Consider the following 13,264-nt stretch of genomic DNA (forward strand, 5'->3'; position numbering starts at 1 on the left):
TATTTATATATTGAGAATGTGTATTTTTTTGAAGTGTCGAATGGTTTTATGTTTACTATTTAGTATATTATGTCTCATAATAAAGAGATAATGTCTGATTATGATGAGTATTTGTCTGTTTTTTATGGTATGATTTTTTTGACATTACGACAGAATATTTCTGATATTGCGATTTAACGAATTATTTATATTTTAGTCATGTAGCACAGTTGATTCGAGTAAATGGGCGATCATTGAAATAAAGGTTGACATGTTAGAGAAAGACCAGACAGAAACATTTGATGTGTTAGTGAATATATCAGAAAATTCACTTAGTTTTACTAAGGTGAGCAAAGACGCAGATAATCATAGAGTACTCAATGTAATGTCTTAGTGAATATATAAGAAGATTCACTCAAGTGAGCATGGACGCAGATAATCATAGAGTACTCCATTTAATACCTTTGTGAATATTCACCTAGTTTTACCTGGCAGTGCCTGGCTGACTTGAAACATAAGTTTCTTTATAATATTAGAATCAACGGACAATTTTAGAAAGTTTTGTGATGAATCATGTCAATGAAGAAGTATAAAAATTGAATCCTTTTTTCATTCAAGTTTAAACTGGCTTTAAAGTTCAAAGCATATATAATATACATATAATGTTTTTACCATTTTTTGTAAGGAATAGAAGGCTCAAGTTAACCATGTCAGATTCCTGTGTTTGCCGTGTAATTCATAATAACAAATAGCGTAAACATTCTCTCAAATATGATTGGTATGTTATGTACAACATGGTATTTCAAGGGATTTTTTTTCATTGTATAGTAGCATTATGAGAGTAAGACTATGTGGTATGATTGCGAAAAACCCTTCTTCATGACTAAGAGGTCAACACACACCCGCCAATAATAAGCAAAACCCATACCCTAATAGCATGTTCTAGAAAGAACACTAATTACATACACAAAAAAATGACCGACAATTTCACTATAAATTAAGGAAATATTGAAGTGTTTAGTTTGCAGTTTCTCAAACTGATTTGTCTAAGAAAAAAAACACCACCAAATTAGACAAAAGAATGAAAATAGACAAAATAGAATAACAAAAATATCTAACTGTAAAGCAAATTCAAAAAGTGGAAGTCCATTGAAACGAACAAATGTAACGCTTTTAATCAGCAGAACTAGTGAAAAACAACTGCCATACTCCTGACTTGGTACATGTATTTCCCTAAGAAAATGGTGAATCAAACCTAATTTAAAGGTAGCTAAACTTTCAACTTGTATACCATATGTGTATTTTCTCGTTATAGTATAGATATATATGCTTCAGCATATAAAAGAATAAAGTTGCAGGATTTCCATTGAGAAACAGGATATACCATGCAAATGTATGAAAGCAGTTATAGAAAAGGACGACAATAGACAAATGACTATTTGTTGTTTTAATTTCTATTACAGGTATCCGCTATACTATATAAGAGTATAGGAACAGTTCAAAGTAAAAACGACAACAGACAATTAATCGTGGCTGTAAATACATCATATGCAGTAAGTAACGTCAACCAGAATATACTTAAAATATTATATACAATTGTTGGAGACGGTTGGTTAAGGGAATTTATAGATATTGACGTAGGTCTTATCTACTTTGTGTAAAGGACAGAGGCAATACTCATATTAAACTGTTTTAAAATAATAAAAGGCCAAAATAATGAAGTAACAATTTACATCGGCGACAATGGTAGATTTTTTGAATTCTGAGTTTTTCAATATTAAAAATTCTCAAAATCTGAAGTTTCTACACCTTTGGGTGTTAATAAAACTGCAGCTTGAGTGAATGAAGAGTTCCCTTTGCTAAATTTTGCACTGCAAATATTGCTCATCACAGAAATTTTTCTACACATTTCTCACGTTTTCTACACCAATGGCCAACACTCATTTCTCACTAGTTTAATTTTGTTTTATAATCAACAGGGCAGCATAAAATAAATTGATCACTACCTAGTATCTTTGATTTATAAGCCAGTTGACGCCTGACATCATTAGTTACATTTGTTTGATCTGGTCTATTCGTTCCGTTGGTTAATATAGTCGATTGTATTAACAATTTGGCAGTTCTTGTAGAAGAGTTATTCTGAAAAGCATATTGGACGCACTTGATTTATTGTGTAGTTTCCGTATTTAGCAATGTCGTCAAAAGCACTTTACAATAAATCTTTGCATGAGAGTAATGCAATTCCAAAAACCTATTAGTATATACTTTGAACAAGGAAATTAGTTCTATTGTATACACACAGCTCAGGAGTTAATATAATACTTTTTTTTATCTGTTGTAGATATTACAATATGTTTATCGTTTGCTTGCACCTAACACAGAATATATTTATGGTTTTCAGGTTCCTAGTGAAATATTCCCAAGAGAGGTGAGACTTGAATCGGAAAAAGTGAATATATGGATTATAGTTGGTGGATGTGTTGGTGGGTTACTGCTTTTGATATTAGTCGGTATATGTTTGTGGAAGGTAATTACTTGAAATAAGTCGGTATATGTTCATTTAAGGTAATTACGTCATATTAGTCGGTATGTGTTGTTCGATTTCCGAATGACTGGTTGTTGGATCAATAGTTTTGAAATGAACAATCGGCTGTTGACATCTGTTGTCGTATAATATATTTTAGGCAAAAGCTAAAAAGTATTCCTTGAAAACATTATATGGTATTCAGGAAATGTGTTGACCTGTCCAAAATCAAAGGAACAGACCTTTTAATAGAATTGAGAAAGGAAATGGAGAATGTGTCAAAGCGAAAACAACCCGACCATAGAGCAGACAACAGCCGAAGGCCAACAATGGGTCTTCAATGTAGCGAGAACTCGTAGGTGTCCTTCAGCTGGCCCCTAAAACTATGTATACTAGTACAGTGATAATGGACGTCATACTAAACTCCGAATTATACATAAAAAACTAAAATTAAAAATCATTCAAGAACTAACAAAGGCCAGAGGCTCCTGACTTGGGACAGGCGCAAAAATGCGGCGGGGTTAAACATGTTTATGAGATCTCAACCCTCCCCCTATACCTCTAGCCAATGTAGAAAAGTAAACGCATAACAATTCGCACATTAAAACTCAGTTTAAGAGAAGTCCGAGTCCGATGTCAAAAGATGTAACAAAAGAAAATAAATAAAATGACAATAATACATACATAACAACAGACTACTAGCAGTTAACTGGCATGCCGTCTCCAGACCTCAATTAAACTGATTGAAAGATTATGTCTTCATCATATGAATATCAGGCACAATCCCTCCCGTTAGGGGTTTAATATCATACTATCATAAAATATATGAGAAGAACATAACCTGTGTCATGCCAATAACTGTTTAAAAAAATGTGTTTAGTTCCGATGCAAAGACCCTATAAGTGAATCAATATTAAAGCCACAATATGCAATCTTTAATGACCTGACAACAGTATCGTTACTATATCCCTTCTTAATTAGTCTGTTTAAAGGTTTTGTAAGCTTTTAAGGTGAATACTGACATTTTTGTGCTTGTAAAGAATATTACCATAAAAGATTGGATGTGAAATACCTGAACGTATAAGATGTCTGCATGTTGGGTTATATTTACGAATTATTTCCTTATACCGGTGAAAATTTTTTGTAAATGTTAAATAAAACCATTTAAATGATAAATATACAAACACGAACATCCTCGGAACACATGTAGATTAGAAAATGGAAACGGGGAATGTGTCAGAGAGCCATCAACCCGACCAAGGAATAAAACAGAGCCGAATGCCATCAATGGGTCTTCATCGCGGCATGAAAATCAGGCATATAAAAGCGGATTTATGTCGCATTTTAATATCAATACACATAGTCGGGTTGTTGTCGCTTTGACACATTCCCCATTTCCTTTCTCAATTTTACTCAATGACAAACAAAACATTCAAAATAACAAAAAGCCACACACGACTAACAACGTCTAGGGTTTCCTAAATTGGGACATGCGCTAAACGTGGGGGATAAACATTTTAGTGAGATCTTCCCCCGATACCCCTTGCCAATGTGAAAAAAACATATGCACAGTAATACGCTCATTACTATACCTCTTGCCAATGTGGAATAAACAAATGCACAAAAACATTTGACATTTTGACATTATTACCTATTATATCTGTTTGTTTTGTTCACGCATCGTTGTCAATATAACGGAATCATACAAGTGAGAGTTTTAGCTAGGTATCAAACCAGGTTCAATTCACCATTTTCTACATAAGAAAATGTCTGAACCAAGTCAGGAATATGACATATGTTATCTATTCATTTGATGTGTTAGAGCTTTTGATTTTGCCAGTTGATTAGGGAATTTCCGTTTTGAATTTTCCTTCGAGTTCAGTATTTTTGTGATTTTACTTTTTAAAGTGGATCAATCATAGTTAAATATTGACGAACGTTTTGTGGCTGTCAAGATAAACACAGTTGTAAATTAAATACTGCAGAATATTTTTTAAAATGCATTCAAAGCAGTTTGATCATTTCCTAATAAAAGAGTCATTGATTTGCCGTGTTAGATTGATATTCAATCTTTAAGCAGTGAGATTTATCTCTTTTTATGCTTTTTCTGTTCTTCATCAACTTTTACGTCTATGTCTTGAGGTTTACGAAATCTGTAAGAAACTTTATTTTCCTTTCAGTGTGGATTTTTCAAACGAAAGAAGAAAGACCATATTCAAAAATGGAAACGGCAAAGTGGTTATTACGCAAAACGACAAAGTGTAAGAGCGGGTTCTACAAAAAGTTCAAATTATAAACCTGTGGATTGGTAACAAAGTGTCAGAGTTGTCTTCAAATTATTATCAAACTGTTATTAAGAAGGAACGTTGAGGTTAAGCCAAAATTGAGGAAAAAGTCAATTGTTTCCAAAGATAAAGTTATGAAAGATGAATTAACTATTTGAATTTAAAAATGTGATTAGGTATAGGACACTAATTATTTGCCAAATTTACAAATTTACATTTGAAGCTTTTGAATGACATGTTTGTTTGTGTGTATTTGGTGTTAGGTTTTCTTATGTTGTATGATTGCTGCTTCATGTACGCTTAATCTAGATCATTAAATCAATACAAAGTTTAATTGTGGGGATAAGTAAAAAGTGAAAATAACATCAAACTATCTATTGGCTATAACAACGGGTTTATAAATAAACTCATCATAGATACCAGGACTAAATTTAGTATATACGTCAGACGCGCGTTTCGTCTACTAAAGACTCATCAGTGACGCTCGAGTCCAAAAAAGTTAAAAAGGCCAAATAAAGTACAAAGTTATCTAAATTTTTTTTTCTATAATTCAGTTTTTTATTTCTATCAATATTACTTAAAACTATTTAGAGTTTAAATGTCATAACTATAGACACTGAAAAACGTGGAAATATTGCCAGACTAGAATCTTTGATAGAGAGGTAATCAGCCAATAAGGGAGAACACTTATGCGGATCAATGGTAGGATTTCAACCTAAGAACCTGTGTTGATTTTAATCAATTTGTCTTTCAAATGATGATTGAGATGTATTTTGTACTACGGCATTGTATTCGTGAAATCGTAAAGTACTTACTCTAGTTGATCATAGTAATTGGAACATTTAGACGTCACAGACTGGTTATTACGTTTGATTTAAAAGGTAATATTTGGAGAAAATGAACTATGGCGTTATAGTTTTCAGATGGCTTTTATATATTAGTGTTAATACAAAAGTCTGGAAGTAAATTGGATACTTTTTTTTCCTTTTGTATCAGAAATGGATTTTATGTTGACTGGAATATATGATAAGTACTTATTTAAAAAGACAAAATATACGAATATCATCAAAACATGTATATCTGAAAGTTGTTGATTTATGTTTCAAATCCTGGTGTGATACATCTATAAACAGAGCAAAACTTCAAACTTAAACCTTTGTATATATGATAAATACTCCTATTTTTCTATTATACAATTTTAATACAATATACCTTTTAACCCGAAACTAATCTCTTGTAAAAAACAAAAATCTACACTTAGGATGAGTAATTTGAAATCCCGACAATTGTTTGAATTTTAAATATAGAACCTTTTTAATAGTTTATTCAAAAATATGCGCTACTAGTTACATCTTTGGTCTTTCGGTACTAAAACACAGATATTCAAAAAGCTGAAACTGTGATGCAATGTCTGCAGAATAACAATGATGTAAGCCTATAGTTATTTCATTTGTAACAAGGGTTTGTAAACATACTTTATTCATAAGGGATAAACGACATGAATAATATTCTTTATGTTAATTTTTTCATATTATTTTCTCCCTTTGATTAGATTGTGTTAAAGATCGTATTTTACTTCTTAAACATCATTGCTCTTTTCCTTACCTTCACTTTACATTTAATTGGTCATATCACGTATTCTTGGTAGTTGACCAGATAACTGTAAGTGTCTATCGCGCATCTCTATGTATGCAATAAAACTTAAATATTTAAGAGACTAAATCATAAAAGTATAGCTCAGCACGACAAATGACAAAGCTTCTCTTGTTGGATTTAAGATATATACGCTGAATCTTTGTAGCAGTTGTTTGCAAACATAATTTGTTCATGAAGGATAACCACTGTTCTTTCATTTATTGTTTCATAATTATTTCTTCCCTGTTTTGTCAGGGAAACAGAATGTTTTTAAAGAAACCTTGTTTCCAATCTCTTTAGTTATGCATATAACTGCATTTATATGTTTATTTCATGTACATGATGTTTTGAAACAAAATATGTCTGTAGTTGTTAATGTCTGAATTATTTGGTCTCCTGTGAAGAGTTGTCCCATTGGCAATAATACCAAGTCCTTTTTGATATTTAAGTAGATCTCATAATCTTTGATAATATGGCCAAAATCAACGAACATGTTGTATAAATATGCTATTCTGAATCAAATATCGGTGATAAAGTGCTACTCAGTGCATAACGATATTTGTTGTAAGCTCTAGTTTTAATATGTGCAAACAGTATCTGTAGACAATAGAGAAAGGTAAAGTCTAGTTTCAAGTTCTCTTAACTTCGTAACAAATTTATTATTTAAATCCAAATGCATCTTCATATATAGCATTTCCATCATTGAGAACGTACGAGATTTAGAAGTCTTTATAAAAAATGTTAAATAACTTACCAATTGGCAAGGTAAGATCAGCCTTTCACAGACTAAGAAACATCTGGAAAACACCATCAATCAGAAAAAGACCAAACTGAAAATCTATAACAGCTGTGTAACATCAGTTTTACTTTATGGAGCTGAATGCCGGAGAATGACAGAAAAAGACATTAACAGGTTATCCAGCTTTCATAACTCCTGCCTACGTAGAATCATGAAGATATACTGGCCAAACAAAATAACTAATGAAGATCTTCATAAGAAAACAAAAAGCCAAGATATCGAAACCACTCTGCTACAGAAAAGATGGAGATGGCTTGGTCATGTCATAAGAAAACCACAAGGAGATATGACCAAAGTTGCATTAAGATGGACACCAGAGGGGAAAAGGAAGAGAGGACGACCAAAAACAACATGACGTAGTACAATAGAAACAGAGATGAAATAGAGAGGTTACACCTGGGGAACTATTGAGAAAAAAGCAGAAAACAGAGAGGAGTGGCGACAACTTGTCCTTGCCCTATGTGTCAAAAGGCATAACAAGGACTTAGTAAGTAAGTAAGTTAAATAACTTAACTTATTAACTTTATATGCATTTTGAACTCAGTTTAAACTGTATAATAGTCATATACATGAATATTATGTTATTAATGCTAACGTTATATAGCTTTTGGTGAATTAAAGCATAACTATGTATGACTAACAGTTATACAAGTCATTTATTTTAGCATTGTTCGGTGTGAGTCAAGGCTCTTTGTTGGAGACCGTACTATGACCTATAAAAGTTTACTTTTACAAATTGTGACTTGGGTGGAGAGCTGTCTCATTGGCACTCAAACCACATCTTCTTATATATATATATATATATATATATATATACAAAAAAAGTTTCTTTTCAAGCGGTGTACAGAATTATATATTAAAAATTAAATACACAAAAATGCTGCTTTTAAAACTCTTTTTGTGTATTTAATTTTTAATATATATATATATATATATATATATATATGAATAAAAATACAAAATAATTAAATCTCATAATATTACTAACTACATTATGAAGAAAATGAAGAATACCGATTAATGTAGTATAGCTGACGAATTTCTAGTACTTTATCAAGGTTCGGGGGAAATAATGAAGTCTCGGTATAACATATTCTATTACGGGAAGAATACAATTTGATGACGAATCGTCATCGCTGTAAAATCTTCTATTTAAGGCAAAAAATACGAATTAATGAAGTATCGCTATATTGTTCTACTTTTCTGTATGCAAGTATAGAACAAATGAAGTATAGCTATATCATGCACTGTAGTTTAGAAAAAAAGTAAAAAATTCAGAAACTTTAGGTGTGAAACTTATACAAAAAACAACAGTATGAATGAACTAACAATAGCTGCATAAAGAAAGGTAACAGTAGTATACTGCTGTTCAAAAGTTCTAATTTGATGAAGGTAAATAGATCCGGGTTACCAACTTAAACTAAGGGAAAATCGCAACTATAAAAGGAAAACAAAGTATCAGCAGAAACACTGAACTGCAATAACATTAACGCCAACGATCATCATCATAACTAACACTGTGCAAAGTTTCATGCTTTTACCATAAAGTGACCAATTGTCCAAAAATATTGGACTTAGCTGCTGGACTAAACATAAAAGAAACGGACTATATAATAACTATATCGAATACTATATATTAGACAAAACACGAGCAAATACGGTACTGCTGTATTTTGAATTATACTGTACAGTAGGACGAATTCAAAATGATACCGTTTCCAAAATTATAGTTTACTGCAAAATATGATGCGACACCCATGATTCCCATCCCAATACGTAGGAATAAAAAAGAAGCTTCTTATGTATTTGCAATTACAATGCGCACCCTAATGCTACTAATACTCTTTGAATGTCGATTGTCAAAATTGTTTTTCGGACTAATCTTCATCACAAACACTAGCCTAAACTTAAAGTATAGGCTAGTTCTAACCCTTCCCCTATCCCTAAGTCATATTTGCTTGCAGTATATTGAACTTGTATCATGTTATTTAAGAAATAATTCATGGGGGCTTGAATATATCGTGATTTTACCACGGGTTGGCTCTTAATGACAAATATTTTACCCCTGAGCGATAGCGAGGGGTAAAATATCGGCATAAAGGGACAACCCGTGGTAAAATCTAGATATATTCAAGCCCCCATGAATTATTTCGATTCTGATAGGACACATACGGCAATTCTTTTGGATCGAAGCGCTCTAGGTGTAGGCAAATATTTGCCGTTCCCATAAATAAACGCACTAATAAACTAGCGTAAAAGAACGGAGCAAACTGCATTAGTGACATGCTTAAACTATTTAAAATAATGTATTTAGACATTTTTGGATGAATTTGAATGATAATTTATTTATATGTCTTATATGATGTACAATAAAGGGCTTTTGCCACATTTTAGCATCATTTGTGTATGTTTCCTTGTGATGATTTTCGGATTCACAAGCGTGTATTTTCCCGTAAAATGCTTACATTCTAACGTCATTGTTCTATGACGTCGGGTATCTCATTCATAAAAAAGCATATGACGTGGGAGTACAATCGGAACAGCACTGGCAATATATTCATATTTTACCACGGGTGTGTACTCAAAGCGTTTGAAGAACGTCATGTTAGAATTCTTGATTTATCAGCGGTTAATTTTAGAGTTTACATTATCTGATTCACTGACAAATGAACTGGTGAAGTCTTTTGGGTTAACTATCTACAAGCAGGAGTATCAACTCAGTCATTTCAAGTAAAAAAAAATTAACAGTATTAATGTCCCTGACTCTACATTTACTACCGAAGCTTCAACCGAAACAACTAAAATCCTGGAATGTATAAATACGTTCACAAATATTACAATATAATTGTAGGAGATGAATACTTATTATTTGAGAGGGATAAACGTTTTGAGTATGTGTCCATTTTAGTTTCCTAGCTGTATCATAGGCTATTTTCGGAACTTCCTGTTTTGTGCCCATAAACAATTTTATAATATAAGGAAATGACACATATTGTATTGAAGTGTTCTGTTTTTAAATTTCCTTTTCCTAGTTCCGCTTGCAATTTTAACAATCCTCTTTTCAATAAAATTGAGAATGGAAATGTTCACATTTGCTTAAATGGCAACGATGACATTTTATCTGATTTGTGGGTTATGTTATATGTTTTATAGTGTGCAAAGTTTTAACATTGATACGGATAATGTAGTGACATTGAAAGAAGAGTCTGGCAAATACTTTGGTTATTCTGTAGTGATGTTCAATAATCAAGACGGCAATTGGTAAGAATTATAATAAACTGATTAATATTGTTGATTTGATGTAGCCATATGGTATAGTAAGTATAGAAACTGGTAAGAAATATGTTAATAATAGACGGATAAATACTCTGATTATTGTGTAGCCATGTATAGTCAGTATGAACACTGATAAAAATTAGAATTTTAATAACAGATTAATACTGTGCTAATTGCGTAGTCAGGTAAAGTCTGTATAGACACTGGTAAGAATAAGAATTATAATAGACTGATGAATACTCTGGTTATCGTGTAGTCGGGTATAGTCAGTATAGACACTGGTAAAATATAAGAAGGTCCGAGACCACAATTATTTCGTAGTGCATTTCTTTTAGAACATAAATGAAAATAAAAAAAAATCCTACCTGCGCTTTCTCAAAGAAACTTTTACAATGTGTTGTACTACTTTTGGGACAAATTATATCAAAATTATATAACTCCATCGCCTCTAACTCAAAATATGGACAATTTTATCTTTAGGGCGTCTTGAAATCTTTTGACAGCTTCCGAAGTGCTATTTTTCAACCTTTTTCACCTGGACCAAATCACTACTTTCCTTTAAAATTCTGGACCCAAATTTTTTTACAGTGTAATTTCACCCCCTACTTGCAATATGAGGCATTAAACATGGAGAAATAAATTTGGAAGGGGTATAAAAATTAATGGCAAGTAACCCACTGTCAACACTAAGGACTATATTTGTGAACAACGAAAATCAAGGGACGACAATTGTGGTCTCGGACCTAATTGGATAGAAAGAGTTGACAAATCCTAAAAAAACTTGGTATGACCAAAGCTTAATAAATTATAACACTACTTATAAAGTTTCATGACAATAGGATGTATATTATAGACAATAAGTTAAGTTCTATACTCATCTTTGAGTGTAAAATTTTTACGTTAAAATGGAAACATTTCAACTATCAACATTTGGGGCTTTAAAAATTAAAATATTGCAAAAGAAATACTTTTTAAATGCCTTAATATATAACTTATCATGTACTAAAAGCAACAGAGTACTAATTTGATTGATCAGACTTGGTATGATTATTCAAAAGTCAAATTTATATGATCCTGTGCCTAAAAATTGAGGTTTTTCAATGAAGGGGGGCCTTATATGAAGATGTAATATTTTCCAGTAATTTTAAATTTGTGAAGCTTTTTGGTTATAAATAATCCTTACATATGTATTGAAAGTACTTTAAATGGAAAGGAAAGTTACAAATAACATATCATATTAGGTTAAAAGGGTCTTAGGCCAAGTAAGACTGGAAAAAATTTAGGGTCAATTTAGGCCGTGCCACATATTTACATTAAAAAATGTATATTGAGGCTATAAGAAATAAAATTTTGTGTTTTTTTTTTATCATTTCTATACTCATGTGACATGATTCAACAAATCTGAGCACAAAAAGACTCTTGCAATTAACTTTTCTTACAAACAGTATGGTCTGATACAAAAATTTTTGCCTTTTTTGGGAAAAACTTGCATGCAATTTATTCTCAACAGGCTTATATTTAAACCACTTGCTATCCTACAGAAGAAAAGAAAGATATTATGTGAAATGGAACAGGTACAGTAGACATTGTAAAGTGTTTTTGATACAAATTAGTGAGGTCTTTATTATGGACTTCAAATTATATGTACCAAGCTCCCCACTTTTGACTTCATCCAAACAGGGCGTTAGACAAGGGTCTTTTATACAACACATTTTGCACATATTGTCTGAGATAATCTTCATTTCTGTAGATTCAGAGTTCATAAATAAGTAAAAGAACTAGATAAAGGCATAGAAACACAAATATTGACACATGAAAACCTGTCAGATAGAAAGTCAGGATGCCATTTATGCATCAATATTGAAAAAGCTATAAATGCCTATTTTGACCATAAAATGCCAAAATTGGTCATTTTTGCAGAAATTCTATAAAATAAAAGTTTAAATCCTTTAGTTTCATGCTATTTGACAAATTGACACCATCAAATCATTTAGGGAAGTTGCCAAAGAACAGATTCTATATTTACAGATTTCACCTCTTAGGTCCGAGACCACAATTATTTGTCTATCCCAAATTCATGTATTTGGTTTTGATGTTATATATATATGTTATATTTGTTATTCTCGTGGGATTTTGTCTATGTGTGTTACATTTTAGTGTTATGTCGTTGTTCTCCTCTTATATTTAATGTGTTTCCCTCGGTTTTAGTTTGTTACCTCGATTTTGTTTTTTGTCCATGGATTTATGAGTTTTGAACAGCGGTATACTACTGTTGCCTTTATTTATTTCGTAGTGCATTTCTTTTAGAACATAAATGAAAATAAAAAAAATCCCACCTACGCTTTCTCAAAGAAACTTTTACAGTGTGTTGTACTACTTTTGGGACAAATTATATCAAAATTATAGAAAACTTCATCGCCTCTAACTCAAAATATGGACAATTTTATCTTTAGGGCGTCTTGAAATCTTTTGACAGCTTCCGAAGTGCTATTTTGCAACCTTTTTCACCTGGACCAAATCATTACTTTCCTTTAAAATTCTGGACCCAAATTGTTTTACAGTGTAATTTCACCGCCCTACTTGCAATATGAGGCATTAAACATGGAGAAATACATTTGGAAGGGGTATACAAATTAATAGCAAGTAACCCACTGTCAACACTAGGGACTATATTTGTGAACAACGAAAAGGACGACAATTGTGGTCTCGGACCAGAATTAGAATTAAAATATACTGATGAATACTCTGGTTATTGTGTAGTCAGGT

At 31.8% G+C, this 13,264-nt stretch overlaps 2 protein-coding genes across 2 annotated transcripts in view; both read left to right on the plus strand.

Annotated features, from left to right (window-relative positions):
• The window catches only part of LOC139513899 (integrin alpha-4-like), a 60,987-nt gene extending 55,865 nt beyond the window's left edge, over positions 1-5,122 (plus strand). The window contains exons 18-21 of the mRNA XM_071302845.1: positions 197-325; positions 1,443-1,532; positions 2,381-2,506; positions 4,684-5,122. Coding sequence (XP_071158946.1) covers positions 197-325; positions 1,443-1,532; positions 2,381-2,506; positions 4,684-4,815 — 477 coding nt within the window. The 3' untranslated portion in view covers positions 4,816-5,122. The remainder of the gene's footprint in view (positions 1-196; positions 326-1,442; positions 1,533-2,380; positions 2,507-4,683) is intronic.
• Positions 5,123-10,267: 5,145 nt separating this feature from the next.
• Positions 10,268-13,264, plus strand: part of LOC139513901 (integrin alpha-4-like) — a 72,975-nt gene continuing 69,978 nt past the window's right edge. Inside the window, exon 1 of the mRNA XM_071302846.1 lies at positions 10,268-10,483. Within this exon, the coding sequence (XP_071158947.1) occupies positions 10,323-10,483 (161 nt within the window). The 5' untranslated portion in view covers positions 10,268-10,322. The remainder of the gene's footprint in view (positions 10,484-13,264) is intronic.

This window comes from Mytilus edulis, chromosome 2, assembly GCF_963676685.1.
Source record: "Mytilus edulis chromosome 2, xbMytEdul2.2, whole genome shotgun sequence".
Taxonomy (NCBI): domain Eukaryota; kingdom Metazoa; phylum Mollusca; class Bivalvia; order Mytilida; family Mytilidae; genus Mytilus; species Mytilus edulis.